Source organism: Jaculus jaculus, chromosome 2 (assembly GCF_020740685.1).
Source record: "Jaculus jaculus isolate mJacJac1 chromosome 2, mJacJac1.mat.Y.cur, whole genome shotgun sequence".
Lineage (NCBI taxonomy): Eukaryota > Metazoa > Chordata > Mammalia > Rodentia > Dipodidae > Jaculus > Jaculus jaculus.
The window spans coordinates 208,305,490-208,328,772 of record NC_059103.1 but is presented as its reverse complement, the minus strand read 5'-3'; the positions used below and the strand labels follow the sequence as shown (position 1 = coordinate 208,328,772).

Sequence of the window (23,283 nt, the reverse complement as noted above, 5' to 3'; positions counted from 1 at the left end):
GCAAGTGCACAATGTCGCACAAGGGGTATATGCATCTGGAGGGCCCTCCTCTCTCTCTCAAGTTCTTTTCAAGGTAGGGTCTCACTCTAGCTCAGACTGACCTGGTATTCACGCTGTAGTGTCGGGGTGGCATTGAACTTGTAGTGATCCTCCTACCTCTGTCTCCTGAGTGCTGGGATGAAAGGTGTGAGCCACCACGCCCGGCTTGCTTCATATTTCTTTTAAGAGACCCTGTGGTACATCCCTAGGCCTGTGCCAGGGGTTCCCTTGATGGCCCTGCCATCCTTTACGACGGAGTTGAAGGCTTATTAAGCACTGCAACAGGAAACTGGATTCTATGGCATCAGCAGCCTTCAAGTTACCAGTGGCTCTGACCCATCACTCCTGATCATGGCTTCTCCATACACTCTTTCTGAGAATGACAGCTGTAAATTCTGCACAGTAAATGTTTCTGTCAGCATGCTACAGCTTTTTCTCTGCACTCTTCAAGTGAGAACAATTATTTTTATGTCCCTAAAATTTTGAGGATCCTCTGTAATTTTTTTTGATTGGTCTGCCATTTCCTTACACTGTGTGAATCACCATAACACATACATACCTGAAAATGGCAGACAACCTGAGACTTCTCCGAATTGTAAAGGCATCTTATGTGGTTTAGTCCAGTGTCATGAGTAAAACAATTAGTCCATCGTGCTTAATAACATCGGGTCTGTGGGGCTGAATCTCAATGTAGAGTACTTGCCTAGCAGGTAACGCCCAGGGTTCACTTCTTAGCCTGACAAAATTTACACTGTGACCTCAAGCAAACCCCTGGACTTCTCTGAGTACCAGCATTATCAACTGTGAGATGAAGTATGAGTATCTTACAGAACTTTTGAGTGAGGATTTGATGTAATCACATATACAGGCATCTGGCACAGTCTTCTGCACAGTGGACATTTGATATGTGTTAGCTACTACCAATGCCTTCCTAGGTGAAAACAGAACTCTCAGAGAAGGCCAGACTGAGCCGCTCTGGCACAAGGGCTCAGCAGGGTTCCATGTGTCCAAGGTCAGCTGGTCCATACACCCTGCTTTCTGAGGCGCTTACATCAGCAGGACACATGACTATTATTCACATAGTAAAGATAGCCGAAGCCACCAGGTTAGTGGCACATTCGTGACTTAGAACTCGGACACCACATTGTGTCCTCTGCCATGGTGCTCAGGGTGTATGCAACACTGCAGCAGGAGATGCCTCAACAAATAGCTGGGGAGCTTTCTGGGTAAGAGCCGCCCAGCTAAGGAAAAGTGCATGCCGGGAATTCGTGATGTGTGGGCTGAGAGTGTCCCTAAGAGGTACAGCTTTTAAGTAACCTGCTCATTTGAGACTCTACAGAGAGAGAGGATACGGAGCAATCCAGTGTGAACATGGGGATGCGTACCTGAAGAGCCACAGTCACAGCACACATCATTCCCAGGGAGTCGCTGGACATCTTCGATGATGGCTTTCGTCAGATCCTCCAAGCTGTTTTCTCCTGTGCTCTGCTCGCCACGGAAGGCCATGGTCAGGGCCTCCTCTTTGCTATTCGTCAACACTGATATCCACCTGTGGTCAGAACACCGAAGGAAAGAGGCTTTCATCAGGGTATGGCATTATTTTCTGCCGCCATAAAAAAGTCATTCATCAGTAACTTTCCAAAGAGAATTCCCAGTCTGGGGAGATGGCTTGGTGGTTAAGACACTTGCCTGCGAAACCTAAGGACTCATGTTCAATTCCCCAGTACCCATGTAAGCCAGATTCATAAGGTGGCACATGCACCTGGAGTTCGTCTACAGTGGCTGGAGGACCTGGTAGGCTCATTCATTCTCATTCTTTCTTGCTCGCTCTTCCCAAGAAATAATTAAAAAAAAAAAAAAAAGAAAATTGCCTTCCCACAATATTAATGAACAGAGAGGAAAAATGACAGAAACTAACCCGAAGGAAAAAGAGAGTTAAGGAATAGGGTTGGGCACTGTGTTCAAGCCTCACTGCTGAAAAAATGAAGAAAAGCAACATGGGGAAAAAATGAGAGAGATGTCTGGATGAAGAGAAAAGTTAAAAACCAATGTTGCCAAGGACTTACATGAATATGCAGGAATGCACAGGTGCTCTATGTGGATAAAATAAAGGGCCTTTCAGAAAAAGGGACTCAGGAAGGGAGCATCCCAAAGCTAGGGTGAGAAAGAAGTGGAGAGAAATGGAGGAGAAGGAGGAGGAGCATTTCAGCAGAAGGCACCACCTCTCTAGAAGCCCATGTCTACAGGGACATTTGAAAGTGAAAATGAGGACTATTTCATTAGCAGCCTTAAGCTTATACTTCTGAAAGGGCCATACTAGCTTGTTAGTATAATGGCATTTATAATATGGAATAAAGAAGGCAGTGGTTATGGCTTGAATCTGAAATGTCCCCACAGGCTCATTTTGAATACTTGCTCTGAGCTGGTGGTACTATCTTGTAGAACCTTTTACACATGGGGCCTAGCTAATAGAAGTGGCTTGCTGCTGGGTGAGGCGCAGGGCTTGAAGGTGATACCCACTTAAGCCACACAGCAAGTTCACATGACCAGACAATGCTCCAGCCTCCCTGTCTTTCCCTCAAGAGAATGTCCCTGTGAGCCATGAGCCAAGATAAGCCTATTCTAAATTTCTTCTGACAGGTGTTTTGTCCGTGAAGAGGTAAGGCACTAATCCAGAAGCCTATGTGATCAGCAGCAAGGCCATGTGCATACCAAACAAAACAAGCCCTGGCAACCAGGCTGTGCGCAAAACCACAAAGCCCAATGACAGGGTGCTGATGATAGAACATGAAATACTGACAAAGAACAGCTCAGCAGCAGTAACACTTTTGTCTCGGGGGGAAAAGAAACGTCATTAAAATGCTACTGCTTGGGCTGGAGAAATGGCTTAGCATTTGGGGCACTTGCCTGCAAAGCCGAAGGACCCAGGTTTGATTCTTCAGGACTCATATAACCAGATGCACAAGGTGGTGTATGTGTCTGGAGTTTGCTTGTAGCCCTGGAGCGTCTATTCTCTCTCTCACACTCAAATAAATAAATATTTTTTTTAAAAAATGTTACTGTTCGTTTCTGAGAGATTTTCTCTAGGCAAGAAGTGATAGGAGATTATATGACTGTGTTCTCATGTAATTTTCCAAATCTTAAATGAGTTTGTGCAAGAAGAGAAAAAGTCCAAATTTACTTTTCAAAGAGAAAATAAAAACATTGCCAAGCCATTGCTTTTGTCTCATCGCGTGGGAACGTGGACGGCTACTGTTTGGTCTTAAGTGATAACAGAGAGGCTAGGAATGGGGAGTCTGCTGTGTCTTGGTACCTTAGAAGGAAGTGGATGTGAACAAAGCACGCTCCACAGGGGTTAGAACAAGTGGCGACAACAACCCACACTGAGTGGATTTGCGGTTGCAGTCACGCCTTTGGCCCTAGGCGGCGCTCACCGCCAGCGCAGTGACAAACTTCTGTCCAGCTTCATTTTCTACTGTGAGGTAGGTAGAAAACAGAACCCTTCAGAACCGAAAGTCTAGGAATGGGCGGGGTATCTCATACATTTTAAAATACTGATTGTTCTATTATTTAGTCTTAAGTTAGAAAGTACAGATTGTTCTGTTAAAAACAATTCAAGGAACTGGACTCAAGGGACTAATGACCACATCATCACTTGGGCCTCTCTCTGCATTCCACACCTTGATGCCAGTCTCTATTTTACTGTTCTTGGGCACTTCGGCATCTGGCTACCTGGTATGCACAAGTATCTCCAATGTGCACAGCGCTCACAACTTCAGAAACAGAATCCCCCAAGAGCCTCCATAAGGGGTTAAGATAGCTCAAGATGAGGAAGATGGAAAAGTTCTGTGGCCTACAATTTCATAGTTCCCATCATTATACACTCTTGCCTATTTGCCCTGGGCTCATGATTTCTTTTTACTTTTTTTTTTTTTTTGAGGTATGGTCTCACTCTAGCCAAGGCTGACTGGAATTCACTATGCAGTGTCCGGATGGCCTCAAACTCAGTGATCCTCCTACCTCCACCTCCTGAGTGCTGGGATTCTAGGCGTGTGCCGCCATGCCTAGCCTCCCCACCTCGCACCTCAGGAAGGGTGTCACACAAGCCCAGTCTGACCTGAACTCACTCTAGTTCTAGGCTGGACTCAAGCTCACAGCGATCCTCTTACCTCTGCTTCCCAAGTGCTGTGATTAAAGATGTGAGCTATCATGCCTGGCATGATTTTTTTAAAAGATGACTTTGTCATGATAATCAAAAAATAAACAAAGGACAATTTTCTAGAGAAAATTTTTGATAGAGTGAAATGGCTACATTTTAAAAGGGTCAATAATCAAAGTTACTATAGATATACATTAATATGCTAATTAATTATACTAACACACTTTATATTGTTATATATGCTACATATTGATGTATGTGTATAGTTATAAACATAAAACCTAAATTTAGAACATTACATGTCACAAACACACATACATATACACACATATATTTGCGTCAGGGTCTCAGGTTTAAGCCCAGGTTGGCCTTAAACTTGCTCTGCCTCCATCTGGGCCTAAAGGCATGCTAGGGCCAGGCATGGTGGCACATGCCTTTGATCCCAACATTCAGGAGACAGAAGCAGGAGGAGCATAGTCAGTCTGAGGCCAGCCTGGGATTATAGAGTGAGTTCCAGGTCAGTCTAGGATATAGCAAGACCCTACCTCAAGCCCCCTCTATCTAAAAATAGGCATGGTGGGATTTTATGTGTATGGCACCACACTGGAGGTTGAACTTGAGGATTTGTCCAGGCTAGGCAAACACTCTACTAACTGACACAGCTATAGCCATAGTCCATGATATTTTAAACTTGAATTATTTTAAGTAACAGGTGCACCAAACAAAGAATGATAAAATGCATGACTGTATTTTCATACTTTGAAATGCACCTTGAGTTTTAGCAAGGCAAAAAAAAAAGGCAGCTGCCCCTGTGCCAGGAGGCTCCCGTACTTTATTGTCAAGCTTAGTCTTGCAGTGAGACTTGTGATCCCCACTGACTCAGATGCCTCGGGCTGAGAAGACTGAGGCCAGAGTGTCGGCTGCGGGACCAATGTCACTGACGGCAGAGCTGAGCCGAGCTGAGAAGACGCTGGACTTCAGACATGCACCCGTGCTGCGAGCTGCCCCTCAGTGAGGAAAAGACTGCTGCAATTCCCCTGGGCACTTTCATACAGGACAGAAACTCAGGGGTGCAGGGGAGCTGCTGCAATACAAACCTGGTGTTGGCTCTCCTTGGGTGTCTGTGCTTTCTCTGTGCGTGACTGTTACCCTGCATCACTCACAATGAAGGCTCCTCCCCCACGGCCCCCAGAGATGTCAAGTACAAAATGTGAGCTGCCAGGGTCAGCCCAGCGTTTCTAACACGCCCAGGACAGAACAGCCTGCCAGCTCACGTTTGAGCAGATGGGGAAAAATGTGAAGTGAATGCCTTCCTGCCCAAAATTACTTGTCTTCCACCTTTGGGTTTTGGGGAAAGACAAAGAGGAATGAGTAGAATTAGAGGAGGGAGTAGTGGGCTACGGAGATGGCTTAGAGGTCAGGGCACTTGCCTGCAAAGACAAAGGACCCAGGTTTGATTTCCTAGTATCCATGTAAGCCAGACACACAAGGTGGTGCATGAGTCTGGAGTTCATGTGCCCATTTCCTCTCTGCCTCCTCCTTTCTCTCTCTCTCACACAAATAACAAAATAAAAATAAGAAAGAGGAGGAAGTCATATCTCAAGGTATGACCTCTCAATACAACACGATCTCTGTAATGAACATTCCCCACTCTGAGTCAGAAGGGGACAGCTCTCCCGACACCTCCCTTTCTCCTCTGGTTCCTCTCTCATCAGTCAACTGTGAGCCTTCTGCAGCAGCTCAGACAAGGCTTACTGTCCTTACAGCGTAAATCTCCAAGCAACTCCTCACCCCAACTGTCTAAGAAGGCATGTGTCCGCATCTATCTTTCTTTCTTTTCTTTTTTTTTTTTTTTTTGGTTTTTCGAGGTAGGGTCTCACTCTGGTCCAGGCTGACCTGGAATTAACTCTGTCATCTCAGGGTGGCCTTGAACTCACGGTGATCCTCCTACCTCTGCCTCCCGAGTGCTGGGATTAAAGGCGTGCGCCACCACGCCTGGCTCTCGCATCTATCTTTCGACGGCCTCTCTCAAGCTTAGAGCCTGTACCATATCACATGAAGGGCTCTGTTAACTTAATGTCTTATCAGAGCGCTGCAGTTAGCTGCTATTTGCTAGGTGTTCAGATGGATGAATGCACAGGTTGACCTTACTTATCCAGTGCCTTATTCTCTCCCAACTGTTTTACTTCTTTGTATCCCAACTCCATTTCCCATCCATTTCCTATTCTTTTTTTTGATCTTTTTTTTTATCACTGTCTAATTCTCCAGAGGGGAAGTGTGTGTGTGTGTGTGCGTGTGCGTGTGCACGCAAAGGTGAATGTGACAAATGATTATTAACAGAATCCCGTGGCGCTCTGGAATCAGGGAAGGAAAGTAACAGTGGCTATGTGCCATTGATGGGATAGGAATTTGGTTGCTCATGAACTTGGTCAAGATTACCCTTGTACTCTTGAGAAACAGAAATCTGACCACCTCAAAAATGGTTTAACTGCCTGCTTTCACACCAGTGTAAGCAACTGAGAATTTGATAGGCACAAACTAGTTCACAGTCCAGACCATTTACACAAAGTAAGGGGGAGGGAAACTAGCTCAGGAATAGAGCCCAGCAGGAGATGGCCGTTTGTCCTGCACCGCCTCCCTTTAACTTTGCCACCCCGGGCCCAGTAGGAGAACTGCTAGCACTCCCCCTTAAAGGCCATTCTCTCCTGCTCTGCTCACAAGAACAGCCAATATCCCAAATGGCTCATGAACTTAGGACCAAAAACTGGGCAAGCTCTTGTGAATGCAGGTGATATGATTAAGGGATAAATGAAGCATAGCCCTTGTCCTCCAGAGGTTCTGGTCTCTCCCGGGCTGCAGATGGTCACAACATGCACTGCAAGACTGCAGAGTAGTAAGTATGAAGAGGCCTGAGGTGGACCACCAACCCCAGAGGTGCTGAGGCTGGAGCCGAGTCTTGCAGGACACTGCAGCAAATTCGACAGGCAGGAAGGGGTACTTCAGATAGGGAGAAGCACAGCAAGACCTGGGGTAGTTATGAATACAGCAGTGACATTGAAGGTACTTACGCGACGTAATCCTGCTCATCTTCTGCTTGAAAGTGATATGTCCTATTATCTAAAATACAAAAAAACAAACAAAAGAGAGAGAGAGGGGCTGGAGAGATGCTTCAGTGGTTAAGGCCCTTCCTGCAAAGCCTAAGGACCCATGTTCAATTCCCCATGACATACATAATGCCAGACGCTCAAGGTGGCACATGTGTTTGGAGTTTGTTGGCAGTGGCTAGAGGCCCTGGCACACCCATACTCTCTCTCAGATAAATAAATAAAGCATAAATAAAAATAAAATTTACAAAAAGAAAAAGAAATCTCAGAAAGCATAGCACCTTCAGGCATAATGCAAACTTTAAGCTCCTTGAAAGACAAAAAACCACACAGTAAAATTAGAAACTTAATAGTACGTTTATGTTTATAAAATTACATTTTAGCAGCTAGTATTTTTTTAAGTACACAGGAATACAATAAAATGCTATAACTTTCATACCAACATCAGGTACCATTATCGTCTACCCACCTACCTAGTAGAAACTGTCTTCCTACACAGCGCAGGCTAGCCTTGCACGTGCCTCGCCTCCCCGGGCTGGGAGAGCAGGCATACACCGCTGAACTGCTGAAACAGCCCTTGTGAAATGATGACAAGGGCAGAGGCTCTACCTACTCAGAGGGGTTTTGGAGGCCAAGTGGCCCATGCAGAATCTCAGCACAACAGCGTCACTCCTTCAACTCGCTGTCCTTTCTCTCTCTCTCTCTTTCTCTCTCTCTCTCTCTCTCTTTTAGGTGCTGGATATGGAACTCAGGGTACATCATGTGCTAGGCATGCATTCTCTCAGTGAATGGCACCTCCAGCTGGGCCCTTCTGCCTTTTAGAAGAAGTGGTCTCCTCAGCTGTGTGGGCCACTAAGTACAGGCCAGCAGAAGAACCCCCGCCAGCGCAGGCTACAGGGTGGAAGTGGCGGCATGCCATGCTCTCTCATCACAGGAGAAAAGCACTGTGCCAGCTGTGTGCTAAGAAAGTGAGGGTGCAATGGCATTAAGTGAGTAAGGTTAAAAGAAAGATCAGGATTTTTATCTTGAAAAGCCTGATATGAGGGCAAGAGAGATGGCTTAGCGGTTCAGGCACTAGCCTGCAAAGCCTAAGGACCCGTATTCAGCTCTCCAGGTCTCACATAAGCCAGATGCACAATGACGCAAGTGCACAAGGTTGTATATGCGCACAAAGGGGCACACACATCTGGAGTTTAACTGCAGTGGCTGGAGAGTCTGGCATGCCAATTCTCTCTCTCTTTCTCCCTCCTTCCCTCTCTCTCTCACTCTTGCTGCTGCATCATCATCATCATCATTATAATGGCCAGTGTGCTGGGCTTGCCTCAAAAAAATACATAAAATGAAAAGCAGCAGCAGCAGCAGCAGCAGCCTGGTCAGGGAAATAAACATGGGAATTCGAGATCCTGAGGCAGTGCTGCTGAAGAATGTACAGTTTCCCGTGGTGTCTGTCTGGGCTTCACACCAAACCTGCAGCTCTGCAGATCTGGGAGAGAAAGGCTAATACACTGGGAAAATGCACCAAGGGGGTAAAGCTGAATGGCCATGGTCAGGCACTGGACCAGCTCAACTTTCTAAGTATGGTCAGATCTGACCTGGCTGGGCCTTCCCAAGTCAAACAGGCTCAGCACAAACCGAAAAAGCTGAGCACAGGGTACAAAACCCAGGCCTGGCTACTGCCTGACCAGAGCCCGGGTTGTGGGACAAGCACGGGGGCAGGCCGACTTGGGCGTCCCGGAGGTCTCCGTGCAGGGCTGGCGGCCGACCTGCAGACCCGGGGACCCGTAGCAGACAACGCGGGACTCACGTGATATCAGGTCAAAAGACTTCTTATCCTCAGCATTTGGTTTCACCTGGCAGGTGAGAAGGTTCAACTTAGCGGGCTGCCTGTTAGACTGGACAGAAGGGGAAAGAGAGGTTAGGTGTGACACTACTGGTCAGGGCTCCACAGGGCTGCAAATGATGCAGAGTGCTCGTTCAGGGACACAGGGACACATGTTCAGTCAGGAGTGGATATTAAGGCACTGCTGCAACAAAGCACCAGGTCTTTAAATAAGTCTCTGCTTCCACATATAAGCTGGCTGGGGCGCCTTGAAGACCCCATTAAGGGTTCTGAGTCTCTCTGGAACCTACACATAATCAAGCCACAGCTGGGATTTTCAAGCTGTAATACTGTGAGATATTGCTGAGCTGTATTTCATTCATTAGTTTAGAATGATCCTAGCACTCACTCAGCCCAAGCCTGATGTCCCAGGCATTCAGGAATTAGGTTGCGATTCAATGTTCACACTGCTTCTCTCACAAGTGTAAGGATGATCACCACCTGTGGGGCATTACGAAATGAGCCCCACCATCTGGAGAGTGAGCCTATGACAAGGAGTTCACTGTGCTCCTTAGCAAACTTCTCAGTCACACAGGCAAAACAGACCCTACAGCACCTAGAATTGTAACTCAGTAACTGTGGTCACATAATCACTGTTCCTTCCTACCTGCACTTGTCCAGGATCCCTGCTTTCTGCAGAAGCCACTGGACAACAAACCATATGGGTGCTTGGGCTCGCTTTGTTTCAACACGAGAAGCCCGTGGAAGTAAGCAATGGAACTTTCTGGCCAGTGCAGCATGCCTTGCTCATCTGACAGTAATCGTGACCCTGAAAAATCTCCCCTTGGCCAAGCAAGGCATTTCAGTCTTTAGGGAAACAGACGGGGCAGGGCAGCAGGGAGGTGCATCCGTGAACCACTCAGTGCCCCACAACAGGGATGGCGTAGTACTGGGACAGTTTCAATGACATGCTGCATCACTCCCACATAATAGCACTGAGAAACTCCTTCCTGCTGATATCACATCCCTGTGGGATCTGAGCATTTTGAGGAGCGCCCCCCCTTGATGTTTTCAAAGAGATTAGACACAACAAAAACACTGCTCTTCATCTCACATCTGCCTTTTCCAAAGCAAGTCTCCTGGGAGAGGAGTGAGACCCCGTGGGATTTCAACACTGTGGCCGGAATCTTTGGCCTCGAAGTGGAAGGACAAGCACAGGAGAGGCAAATTCATCCCAGGAGAACACAGGGCGGTGATAGGACTCCTGCTACAGAACCACCAGCTGACCCCACATGGGAGGCAGGAGGGTGTGGGCCTGCACATGTTACTGGAAGAGACCCGGGGTCTGGCTTGCTAATGGCCCCAGACTGGGCCACGAACCAAGGCCTCCTCTGCTGTTAGTCTGAATCTTATCCTTTTCCATGGACATGACCGCCTGGGAAGGAAGGGACCGCAGCTAGTGGTCAGACTGAGGACCAAACATTCTGTTGAATCCACATTTACAGAAAGATGGAGCAAAGCATGGGGAGAGCGAGAGATGATCAGAGGGGAGGGAAACGGAAACTCTGAAGATGGGTTAAAGGCATTACTTAGTCCAGAGGAAGAAGGCTGGGGGTGACTTCAGCTCCATCTGCACGCACGTGAAGGTTGTTATCTGGAAGGCTGGGCAGCTGCTTTCCGATTGCACAGATGACAAGAAATGCACTCAAACCACAGATGATTTGGGCCACACCCAAGGAAGAACTTTCTAAGCTTAAACTGATTATGAACAGTAAGAGGTTTCAGGATTCCTTTTCAAGTATTCCTTTAACCAGTGTTCAGGATTCTTAAGTAGAGAAATCTCTGTTTTAGAAAAAGGTGAAGAATCTTTAGACTCTATCCGCATTTGGAGGTGGCAGGGGGCTAGTCCCAAAGGTAGCGTGCTCTGACACGGGTGCACCGCACTCAGAAGCGTGCGTGCAGGCAGCCACGGTGCCATTCCCTCCTCACCTCGGACGCTCACTGTTTCTCAGTGTTTTCTGGACCCCCGATGATGACGCGGGCTGTACAGTCATCCTACGACAGGTACAGGCTTGTCAAGTCTGTTTTGCCGCGTCACATGTACCTGCTGTGACGTAGGCACAGTGCTCTTCCCCAGGCTGAGCTGCGGTGAGGAATGACAAGTGATCTTCCAGCTCACACGTGGCTTTTTAGGAGCAAGAGCACAAGCTGTGACTAAGCAAGTGACAGGGCCAACAGCAAGCACAGGAACACCAGCTAGGGGAGGGGCACGCGCAGCTGAAGTCCCAGGACCACGTTTCTGAACATGGAAGTCACGCTGGTAGTAAGTGTCATTCCAGATGTCTGTGTAACTTCCAATGTTTCAGAGCACTCTCTTGACATTTAGACCTAAACTAAAGGTATACTGATGAAAGACGACGTACTCTTTCAGCAGACCAAGTCACAGTAGAACTAAATGACTTGCTTTGGGCTGCATCATGGTGGGACAGTTCACAAAATGCTTTCATGGTTTATACATAGGACAGAAAAAACCAACTGTGGACACATGACTGCATGGACTCTCTGCTCTTCATGACTACCCCACTCAGAATAAGAACCCCCTTTGGCGCCTCAACCACCAGGCATTACCCATACTCTGACTTAGTCCCCATGCTTACTTCGGCTCCTGCCGCTAGCTGGCAGCCGTCATGCTGGCGTGGGAATCCTGGGGCTCCACTTCCCTCCAGTCACGCCTGTACTCCCTCTGGGTCTCTCGGCGTCCGTGTGTCTGTCAGCAGATGGCGGTCCCCCACCCCCCGGGACTCTGCAGTTTCTCCCCGACTCCCCTCGTGCTCTGTGTGCTTCTGGTCTCAACTTCGTCCACACGCGGAACCAGGCACACACCAGGAACTCAAATATCAAACGGAGGACGGCTGTGCAGGCACTCCACACATGCGCTCTCGTAGTCCCTGGTAAGTCGTTTTAGTTTCCATCACATGAGAAAGAAACAGTCCTAAGATCTCTCCACATAGTTAACCAGGCTGCTTATCTCCCTCATCCTCTGCTCCGATGCGGAAGACATCTGAGAACAGGCAACACGCCCGATCTGGGGGAGCAGCTGGATGTCCCAACAAGATGCTCATCCTGACACAAGCAAAGGCTAGATATGCAGAACCACAGATGAACTTCCATCTTAATATCTTCTCAGGTTATCTGACTCTCACTCAAGTGCAAGCTTTCATGAATGACAAAGACAGATTTTAATTTGAAAGAGCTTCTCACTCATTATTTCCACATATATTCAAGCTGTCCCACATACTAAGCACATGTGAAAAAAACAAGGTCATGGTCACCAGAAAGTCTGCAGCAAGACATGACTCTCTGCCTGCAGTTCGGGAGTGAGGAGAGGGAGCGAGAAGACCCACCCTTCAGGCAAGCGTGATGGACAGCTGACGGGAGGATGGCACAGCAGTGACATGTACCAGAATTATAGCTATGGAGAGGTGGAGGACCCAAAATACAGCTATAGAGACTTTAACTGAATTATTCAAGCCACCTCTTCAGGTTGCTTTTATTAGTTGGCCTGAGCCCCAATGACGGGTGCTGGTGTTGTGTGGGGGTTTTAGGGGGCTGTGAAGTTCCTGCAGGCTCTCCCAGGAAGCACTTCTTTCAAAAGAGGCCCTAACTCTTATTCCCAGCACAGCTGCCACACTGTCAAAGTGAAGGACTATGGCTGCCATCAAATGCTGAGGCTTGTTCTGTTACAGATTTTACTTTTCATTGATTACATTAATAGTAACTTCATTAAGTATATTAGAGTAACACAACATCAAGGGAGGAAACTTGTAAGACAGTGCATACGAGAAACTGGATCCTGCTTGTGAATCCCTTTATACCCAATGGTCATCACTGTTACCACCCTGATTTTAACAGGATTAGTGTGAGGCGCCTGCCTTTTACTTTTAAACCTGCATTAGTTTATATGTACTTGTATATATTTTTGTGAACAGTTGTTTTTTAAATTTATATATTTGAGACCGAGAGACAGAGAGAGGAAGAGGCAGACAGACAGAGAATGGGTACTCCAAGTCCTCCAGCCACTGCAAACAAACTCCAGATGCATGCGCCACCTTGTGCATCTGGCTTAGGTGGGTTCTGGGGAATTGAGCCTCGATTTGGGGTCCTCAGCCTTCACAGGAAAGTGTTTAACTGCTAAGTCATCTCTCTAGCCCTATTCTTGGAGTGAAGACAAACATATTTAAGTTTCTGATGAGTAAATGTTTCAATTGGTGACATCTTGGAAATGGAGGTTGGGGAAGGCACTGGTAGCTTGCTGACCAGATGCTCTGATGCCTTAATAGACACTGGCCATTTGGGAGAAGGATGTAAGAAGAAATGCACTGTTAACTGATGAACACGTCTGTGTATCCTGGAAGAGAGCAATCCTTACTCACTGTCCTGAGACATGCACACACTCCACGGAGCCGCTTCTGATGGAAGCACGGAACTGTCAGCAGGAAACAGCTGCTGGCAATGGTGTTCAGAAATGAAATCATTTCCTCCTCTGAATTGTTCTGTTTCATGAATAAGAAGTGAGCATCACTGATTCCTTGGGAAATACCTAGGTCCCGCCAGACTGAGACTGATGGGTAGAAACATGTGAAAATAGACTTCTCTTTACCTTTTAAATCGTTCACTCAACACTTAGATATTGTGGCCCAGAAGAAGGTACGTATTTGGCACGTGCTCAATGGCTCCAAGAGACTCCTGGCAAAACAGTAGGTGCATGTCCAGTGCCTATGCTGCAGGAATCTTATGTACAGAATTCTGGTGTATGAAAATTCTTGGCTTTTTAAAAAAATCTTATTTATTTATTTATTTGAGAGCGACAGACAGAGAGAAAGACAGATAGAGGGAGGGAGAGAGAATGGGCGTGCAGGGCTTCCAGCCTCTGCAAACGAACTCCAGACGCGTGCGCCCCCTTGTGCATCTGGCTAACGTGGGACCTGGGGAACCGAGCCTCGAACCGGGGTCCGTAGGCTTCACAGGCAAGCGCTTAACCGCTAAGCCATCTCTCCAGCCCGAAAATTCTTAGCTTTTGAAAGGTTATTTCTGGTTTACTTGGGACAGGTTTTTGGTTTTTATTAATTACTTATCACCTCAGCTGCTAGGTACTTGATACAAATTCCATTCCTGAAATTCTTGTAGCAACTCTATGAGCTAAGTACTGTTCCTACACCCAGCTCATAGGTGAAGAGTCCATGTAAGGCAGAGAAGACACACTGAGCCACACTTCACAGAAAGATACACAGCCTCGAGCTGAGTCATGCTCTTCCTATTTACCACAAGGCTTCCCTCTCAGGACAGCACTTGGGAAAATCACAAAGCACAAGCATACTCCTTGTTTCTCCTTTTCTGGCTCTTGCTGCTCTTAAACAGCCAGTTCCTTCATTTTCCCTTCAAGTAACTTAGTAGGTTGAGAAACGCGATCTATCAAAGCTGCTACTCTGGTCATAACAGCCAGGAGGAAGGCACTGATCACCAATCAGCTGAAGGTCTTCATTCCAGACGGTGGGTAACTCAGGTCCTAACCTTCCCAGCCACTCTAGTCATGGGACTCATTTCCACTGGACATAAGGTGTATGTGTAAGAAAAAAGTATTTTAAAAGGGAGATTGAAAGCAAATCCCTCGTTTATTGCAGTAAGGAACCTGTCACCTTACTTTGGGGAGTATGTTGCACACCAGGATCAATATAGTTATAACACAAGAATTTGGATCAGCATGGAAGACCCCTTCAATTCACATTTCCTTTTTAAGTAGAACAGCCGCTTTAATTCATTTCTTCTTATCTACCAAAAATTTGTAAACCCAGAGTCTCCTGCTTTTCACAGTATTCATATGAAATGCACTAATGTGATGGTGTGACATCTGGGTTTGGCTATACATTTGCAGGAATGAGTTCATCACCCTCCCAGCATCCCATGTATACCACCCTTTCTCATCTACAACACTGGCAAAGAGTGCGGAGCCCTCAGTGGTGTTTGGCTTTGTCAGGACATCAGCCACCCGCAAAGGTTCACCTCCAGATCAGCCAAGCACTGGCAGGGCTAACAACCACAGGACTCATTAGGCCACCTGCAGCCTCTTCCCATCACTTGCCAGTCTTTTCAAATGCAAATGAGAAGGTTCCTTTCTAAAGAACTATAACTGGCCTGGAGGGATGGCTTAGCCATTAAGGCATTTGCCTAAAAAGCCAAAGTACCCAGGTTTTAAAACTTTTAAAAAAGAACTATAAGGGCTGGAGAGATGGCTTGGCGGTTAAGCGCTTGCCTGCGAAGCCTAAGGACCCTGGTTCGAGGCTCTATTCCCCAGGACCCACATTAGCCAGATGCACAAGGGGGTGCACATGCATCTGGAGTTCGTTTGCAGTGGCTGGAGGCCCTGGTGTGCCCATTCTCTCCCTCTCCCTCTCCGTCGCTCTCAAACAAATAAATAAAAATTTTAAAAAAAGAACTATAAATCTAAACTATTGATGTTGCTGGGATTCACACAGTGGAAAGGGGAAGACCATTCAGCAGGGCTCAAGGTAGTAAAGCACACTGCTGAGCATATTTAGAACCATTAACCTTAAACACGTAAATTTCTGTGCCAACTTGAGAAGCCCTTTAATGTTATTATTATCTCCAGTTGGTGCACATACGGTGTGGCTGAGATCTGCAAAGATCTCAATGACCTGCGTTTGGAAACACTACTGTTTATGTCACTAGGTCCTGGCACAGTGGTATTTCCTGTGGTAAGTATGTCTGGGACGGGGGCTCAGCACCAAGACTGCAGACCTGGAGCACTTTGAACTTAGTCCAGTCTGGTCTCCTGTCTAAAAGAAAAGCGGTGGGAGTGTAGGCCCCCAGAGCGGTGGGTGAGGGGCTGGCTGCGGTGGTGGCGGAGAACTGGCACTGCCCCATGATGAGGGGAAGCACACATACAAAATGCTTCACAGAGGGAGGGTGCCAGTCACGTGGAAAATTAAAATGCTGGTTCAAGAAATAATATGGGTTCAAGGTCAGCCTTGCTTTTTTCCTTTTTTTTTTTTTTTTTTTTTGTGATCTGGAAGATGTAGATAGTAAGTTTTCCATTTTCTTTACACCTCCAGTGCCAGCTTCTCCTGTTTTCTTTCAACATGGTGACAAGATTCAGGATTTAGAGTAAATTCTTCCTTCTCCCGGGGTAGCGGCTCCCCCAGCCTCAGCGTACGGACTCCTGACCACTGCCGGAGCTGGCCCCGGGGTTCCTGCGCCGCCCCGCTCCTCCTCCCGCAGCCGTCCGGCTTGCTGCAAGACTGGCTCTGCGTTATCGCTGCCATGCACACGGTCCAGGGCACGGCTTCGGAGGCACCAGCACAGATTTGTCATGGAGCAAATCATGGTCATAGTGCATCTAAGAACACTAAGACTCAAGATCTTTACACTCTATTTGGGACTTAACCTGGGTTTAACAGGTGCCAGCCAAAGTCTGTCCCCTCAAAAGATAGTGTAATTTTCCAATCTACTGACGGAAAGAAAAACATTCTGGCTTCCCAGTGACAATAGAAACAAAGACATGGGGCAGGGGGACTCCAGATTAGCCTGAGAATGCCAAGGAGGCTAAGCCCAGAGACAAGTGAGTCAACACGTAGCATGTATGGTGGTTTCACTTAGATGTCCCCCATAAACTCATGTGTTCTGAATGCTAGGTCGTCCTCCAGCTTGCTGGCATTTTGGGAACCGGAGCCTTGCTGGAAGAGGCGTGTTGGTGGGGGGCAGGCTTATGGGTGTTGCAGCCAGCTCCCCCTAGCCAGTGTTCAGCTCGCTTTTGGCATTCCACCTGCTGCGGCAGAGGTGGTATCAAGCTTCTGCTCATGCCATCCTCCCCCTGCCATCAGGATGCTGCCCTTCAAGCCTGTACCCTTTCCAAATGACAAGCTGTTTTTTGTGGGATGCTTTGTCCTAGCAATGAGAAGGGAACGACAACAGCAGGGAAGGGAGCAGCCCTCCTGCAGCCTCTGCGCTTCTTCCATGCATGTTCAGTGCACCTTTGAAAGCCCTGGCAGTAAAATGCTACTTTCAGAACTCAGGATAAGATAAAAGTGGCAGAAGCAGTTACCATGAGAAAACGTTCACTGATTCAAAGAGCCTGGGGACAGGAGAAAACCGTCAAATCGCTGCTTTAGAGAAATGTCCTGGAGGACAGAGAGCGCCTGTTAACTCATACCAAGAAGAAACTAAATTTCTTTGAGAACATCTGAACCCCAAACTGACTTTGTAAAGTGTGCTGGGGAGTAAAGGGAGCAGCAAAATCAATGATTCCAATAATCGGGGATAATGCAGGGAGGCAGTAACATGTTAGAGGAGCTCAAGAATGACAATAGCTGACCTTGTTGAGCACTAATTCTGCCCAACATCCTGTTCTACTCATAACTGATGAACTAATTTAATCTTTTCAAGCACCTATAAATCAGGTATTAGTAATGGCTCCAATTTATATAGCTGGAAAGTCATCATGAAGGATCCGGCTTCAGGTAAGAATCAACCCAGGCAGTTCTGGCTCCACAGCTCCCGACACTGCAAGCCCACCTCAGGTCACTGAGAAGGCAGCGGCTGTGCCCAGCAACCTACAAGTTCAAGTGCAACATTGGTGACTCTCATGGCAGGAGAGGCAGGCGCTCTTTCTACACCCTGGGAGAGGTGAGGAGGACAGGGAAAGCAGCAAATGTCCCTGCACAGGAGATGGATGCACACTGAGTTGCAGCTGGATGCAGAGGCTCCCTCCTTCCCTTTCAGTACTGGGGATCAACCCTAGTGCACCCCCATGTGCTGAAGTACAATGTGACCTCCCAGCCCAAGGCTGTGCTCTGTTAAAAACAATGAGACTCCACGCAATGGACACGTAGCACCTAGAGATGCTCACCTGGATAAGCCCAGCTGCATTACACCTCAGAGCTCCTTAGCCTTCCATTACATTAGTGCTGGCTGACTGAGGAGAAAGTGGCTATCAATTTAATGGTCATCACAGTGCTAACCATATGGGCACTGTGGGCATTTAAAATATGTAAGATAATATGTAGGCAATCTTCAGACTTAATATAGCTTTCTAGAAGCCTTGCAATAGCTCTGGGCCATGCTCTCCATCTCCCTTCCTAGAAATCCTTGCAGTCTTCTCTATCTTAGGACCCTACTGGGATTCAACAAGTAGGAGAGCAGTTTCATATCAAATTTGTTTTCATTCACAAAAACTTTCAAACACTCAGAAACAACCCGGCATCCGAGGACGTATATATGCCCAGAAGAGAATAGCCTAGAGTTTGAAAGCTGGCCCAGCTGCTTATAAAATGCATAAGCACAGACATGGAATTTATCTGCTGAGCCCCAGCCACAAAATGCACTTTAACTTAAAAGTATTCATTGAAGGGAGTGCTGGGGTTAAATGGATAAAGTACTTGTCACACAAGCATGAGGACCAGAGTTTGGGCCTCCAGCACCCATGGAAATGCTGGGTGGGTGTGAGGCTTGCCTTTAATTCCAGCACTAGGAGGCAGAGGCAGAAGAGCTCTGGGGCAAGATGACTAGCTGAATTGGCAAGCTCTGGGTTCAAGGAGAGCCCCTGTTGCAGTAAGTAAAGGGAAGAATGATGGAGAAAGACCCTCTGCATCAACCTCTGGCTTCTGCATTCATGCTCATATTGTGTGCACCTGCACTCAGTCCTGAGTGTGCGCGCACACAAAACAGCCGAGTGAGAAATGAAGAGTGATGACTATCACCTGCAAATGCTCAGCAAACAAACAGTGGCTCCCTTCCTTCTTTCAACTCATTATGTGAGCAGCTGCGCTGTCTCTTGTTTCTCTCCTAGGAAACTACTGGCTTGAATTTGAACCCAGTTCTATGTAATCAATCAGGTCACTCTGTGGAAGTCGGAATGGCATCACAAGTGACGGAACTGGCAGCAAAAGCCTGGCCTAAGGTCCAAGCATATGCGAAGCTCAGTGCTAGAACGGGGTGGGAGGAGATCAGGCTCAGGAGGAACCCACCTTCCTCTGGGCTGCTTGTCGAGTGGTTTCAGTACTGCCCAATGAACACCAGTGAGGGTGACAGCCCATACCAACACCGCGTGCCCCCATCCGCATAGGGTTTTTCAGTTAAACAGTCTGCTCAAGGTCACACAGTAAATGACAAAGCTGGGATTTAGAGTCAGTTCTAACAGATGCCATGTTATATTCTCTTAGCCACCAAACACTGTGGCCAATGTGATGCTTGTTGACAATTAGAGAAGACATATAAACAGTTGGCTTAACTACAATAATGTTTTTTTGGCAGGAAAGAAAAGGGAGGGCAGAGGAACTTGTTTTTATTTTTAGCAAACTGCCCAAGGTCAAATAACCAGAAAGCAGAGTGCTGATGCCTTCGCCAAGTACGTGACCTTTCTTCACAGTGCTCAACAGACTCCTGGGAAAAGCAAGCAGACAGAACGGGCTCAGGACATTACATAACTTATCAAAACGCAAGAGATGGGGACCGTCATAAAAATGCACACAGAACTCCCCAGCAGAAGACAGAGTATATAAAGTCAATCTCTGACTAAAAACTCACAAGCTAAATGTTTTCACTCTAGTACTGATACATAGTGGTGTGTGCCATTAAACAGATACATGTTGAAACTGTCAAATTTTCCATCCGTGTGGCTTTGAGAGAATAGAAGAATGAATGCTGCGTAAATTCATAGTGGTTAGAGAGTATTCCTTTTTTTTTTTTTGGAAGCTATGACAAATCCCTGATTGGAACACGTTAAGGAAGGTCAGATTTATCTCAGCCCACGGTGGCAGGAGTGTGAAGCTGTCCATCTCCTGACACCTGCAGCTACAAAGCACAGAGGTGAATGCTAAGCAGAGCTCGCTTCCTCCTCTCTCCTTGCCCGGGCCAGGGGACACTGCCGCTTCCACTCAGGGCACGTCTGCCCTCCTCAGTTGAACCTTTCGGAAAACACCCTCACAGACAAGCCAGAGGTGTGTCTCCTAGCTGATTCTAAACCCAGTCAAATGACAAGGATTAACAATCACAATCTCAACGGTAACTACTAACTAGTCCAAGTCTGGGGGACAGTTTCTGGTATCCAATGGATGGCTGTTCACAACTGGCATGATGGTAAAAGTTCTTGGCTGAGGCACCTGATGGAAACCTCTAATGGTTCACAATGGTTCTGCAGGGGAAAGAGGCAGAACTGATGCCACTGCACAAATTCCGTAAAGGACAGCAACCTTGAAGACGCGCGGACCAGCTAGCAGAAAGCAGCTGGCCAGCGTGTACTAAGTGCCTGCTGTGTGGTGAGCAAGTGTGAGGGTGACGCTAACTGCAGACGGCGGAACCAGCGAGTGCCCGTGGGCGGTCCAGCAAGACATCGGGTTCTGCAAGGACAGGGAGACTAAAAGGGTCACTGGCCCTGAGCTTGCACAGACCCAAATTTCTCAGCCTGTTGACAATGAAGTTATCGCTGTACTTGTGCCTCAGTTTCTTCATTTGCAAAATGAAGGCTGGGATGCCACATGAGCTGCTGGGAAGAGTAAGTGAGCTCAGTTTTACAGAGTTTAGCTGTACCTCTTTTCATCCTGGATGATGAGTCATGAAGAACTTTGCTCATGTGTCCATGCCTCATTTCTACTACTTCAAGTGCAATTAGTTGTTTATTTTAACTCTAGGACCTCACTTGGCCCAGGATATTAAAAACATTTTTTTTTTTCAAGGTAGGGTCTCACTCTAGTCCAGGCTGACATGGAATTCACTATGTAGTCTCAGGGTGGCCTCAAACTTGTGTGACCTTCTTCCCTCTGCCTCCAGATTGCTGGGATTAAAAGCCTGAGCCACAACGCCCAGCTCATGATATTGACATTAACAATGAACTGTTTCTCCAAACCACTGGGTGTAACTGCATACACATTTTTAATGTCTTGGTCATTCAACTTTGCCATTTTCACCTCACATTTCCCAGTATGTTCTCTCCATCTTTGAGAAGTAAAAAGGTATTTTTGTTCAGAAGGAGCAAAATAGATATGACTGTGTTCCTGTGCACTCTACGACTGCAGATGTTCCTATTTTATGCGCACTGTTTTGTTTCCTGTTACTTCAGAAAAGTGGGCCTTTCAAAATGGTGATTAATAACATTTCACAAAACTATAAAATCAAATATTATCTGATTCAGGTTGGAGGAGCAAAAAGAAATTTAAAAAAAAGCCAATGTTTGTGAAGGAACGTTCTGAATTAGGTGACCCAGATTCATCAAACAGACATTTGAGCAAAATTTCAGTGCTGGTTACATCGCCTCATTTGCCTTCTATTCAGGAGGCCAGGAAAGCGGGGTGAGTCAGACACACTTACTGTCGCGTGGGAGATGGTCAGGATCCCGTTCTTGACAGCACACTTCCTTCTCTGCCACACTTTCCGGATCCTAGGAGGAAGTCAGACAGAACTGGATATGGCGTACAACTCATGGGGGGTGTGCAATCATACAGTGGGGTGCAAAACAATCATCATAACAAGCCCTAGGCAGGCTACTCAGGGAGAAATGTCTTAACTTAGTGTGGGCTATGTGTGCTCCACAAGTGACCCTTCAGGAACTAAACACTTCGCCAGTTTATCAGGAACTAAACCTTTTCTGATGGGATTTGAAGCCTGCAACACAGGAGGGAAGTCGTGCCTGGTACTATAAACCTGGTCAAAAGTTCGCAGGTGCGGAGAGCATAGGCTGAGAGGGGGAACCTACCACCATTGCTATGTTAAATGGAGAAGCTGCCAAGCTCCCCCCAACTACTGATGCTTTGTCATAGGTTAGGGTGGCTCTCAGCCTTGAGCAGCGGTTATGCTCATGGCTGCTGAACGTGATGCAGCTAAGTGACCACTGTATGCTCAGTCCTGAATGGGACGTGTCTATTTCTCTCTCCAAAGCTCAGGGAACAGCCCAGAAGAAGGGGCCAAGAACGTAAGAGCTGGCTGGGAAGGAGGGCTGTGAAATGCCGTCTTCGGATACAACATGGCTGTTTGAGACATGAACTCACAGCAGATGTAGTTTCCTGCACAAGATTGAGCCTATCCCGTCATAGACAAGGAAGACGCTCCTGAGACCCCACTCTTCCCAGAGGAGCTATTGTCGGCTCAAGGGTGTGGGGTGGGAGTTAAGGTCTTCAGTGGTACAGCCATTCTAAGCTGCCCTGCTCCAGTAACTCACTCCTCACTCATATGGGCAGCTCTAACTTGATTCAGCAGGTCGCAAAAGTAGAACGAGGAGTAGTTAGGAAGAAAAGGCTGAGGGATAAAGGGGGATTAGTGTATGAGCCTGTCACAAGAACACTCTGTATATGGATTAATTTTATAATTAACAATATATTAAAAATTAAAACACCTAACATACAGGGAAGACTTGGGGTGAGGATGTCTCAGGATACAGAGAAAAGAGCTTAGAGTCAAAAGGGTAAGAGGGTATTTTATTTTTGGTGGCCTATACACCTTCCTTTTGGGGGCCTTGGAGCCCCTATAAAAAAAATTATCCTCTTACAGGAAAGAAAACTGGCCAAACTATTCACAAATGCCTATGATAAACAATTAGAAAAATGTGATGAAGAATGGAAAAAGCCAAACAACTGAGAGTTCTCAAATAACTGGAGTTTTCATGAAACCCTAGGTACACCCTGCATGCAGGTGCGCACACACACGCGCACACACACATACACACACACACACAGAGAGAGAGAGAGAGAGAGAGAGAGAGAGAGAGAGAGAGAGAGAGAGAGGGAGGGAGAGAGGGAGGGAGGGAGGGAGGGAGGGAGGAAGGGGCGGGTACATCTGCACTGCCTGGGACACACCCACTGGGACAACCAACAGGGATTCTCAGGGAAGGCAGAGAGTCCAGGCCTCTCCTGTCATGGAGGGAAGTGACATCAGAGAAGAGTTCCGTGCCTTTTCCAGGCCTATGAAAGTGTTTGATTTTTACTTCCCCCTTTACAGTTAGTCCTGTAAGAAATCTGCCGCAACACAAATTTAAAATCAATACAGGTAAAAGCCTGTCTTCTTGTGTTTGTAACCACTGGGAGCATAGTTCCAGAGCATGCCTCACATGGGAAGTGACAATCGGACACCACCTGACCAGAAGCAAACTGAATGCATCA

At 47.1% G+C, this 23,283-nt stretch overlaps 1 protein-coding gene across 1 annotated transcript in view; it reads right to left on the bottom strand.

Moving 5' to 3' along the window:
* Positions 1–23,283, bottom strand: part of Asap1 (ArfGAP with SH3 domain, ankyrin repeat and PH domain 1) — a 334,607-nt gene that overhangs the window by 46,771 nt on the left and 264,553 nt on the right. The window contains exons 14-17 of the mRNA XM_045143889.1: positions 21,500–21,569; positions 9,107–9,194; positions 7,267–7,315; positions 1,425–1,588 (exon numbers count right to left, since the gene is read on the bottom strand). Of these exons, the coding sequence (XP_044999824.1) occupies positions 1,425–1,588; positions 7,267–7,315; positions 9,107–9,194; positions 21,500–21,569 (371 nt within the window). The remainder of the gene's footprint in view (positions 1–1,424; positions 1,589–7,266; positions 7,316–9,106; positions 9,195–21,499; positions 21,570–23,283) is intronic.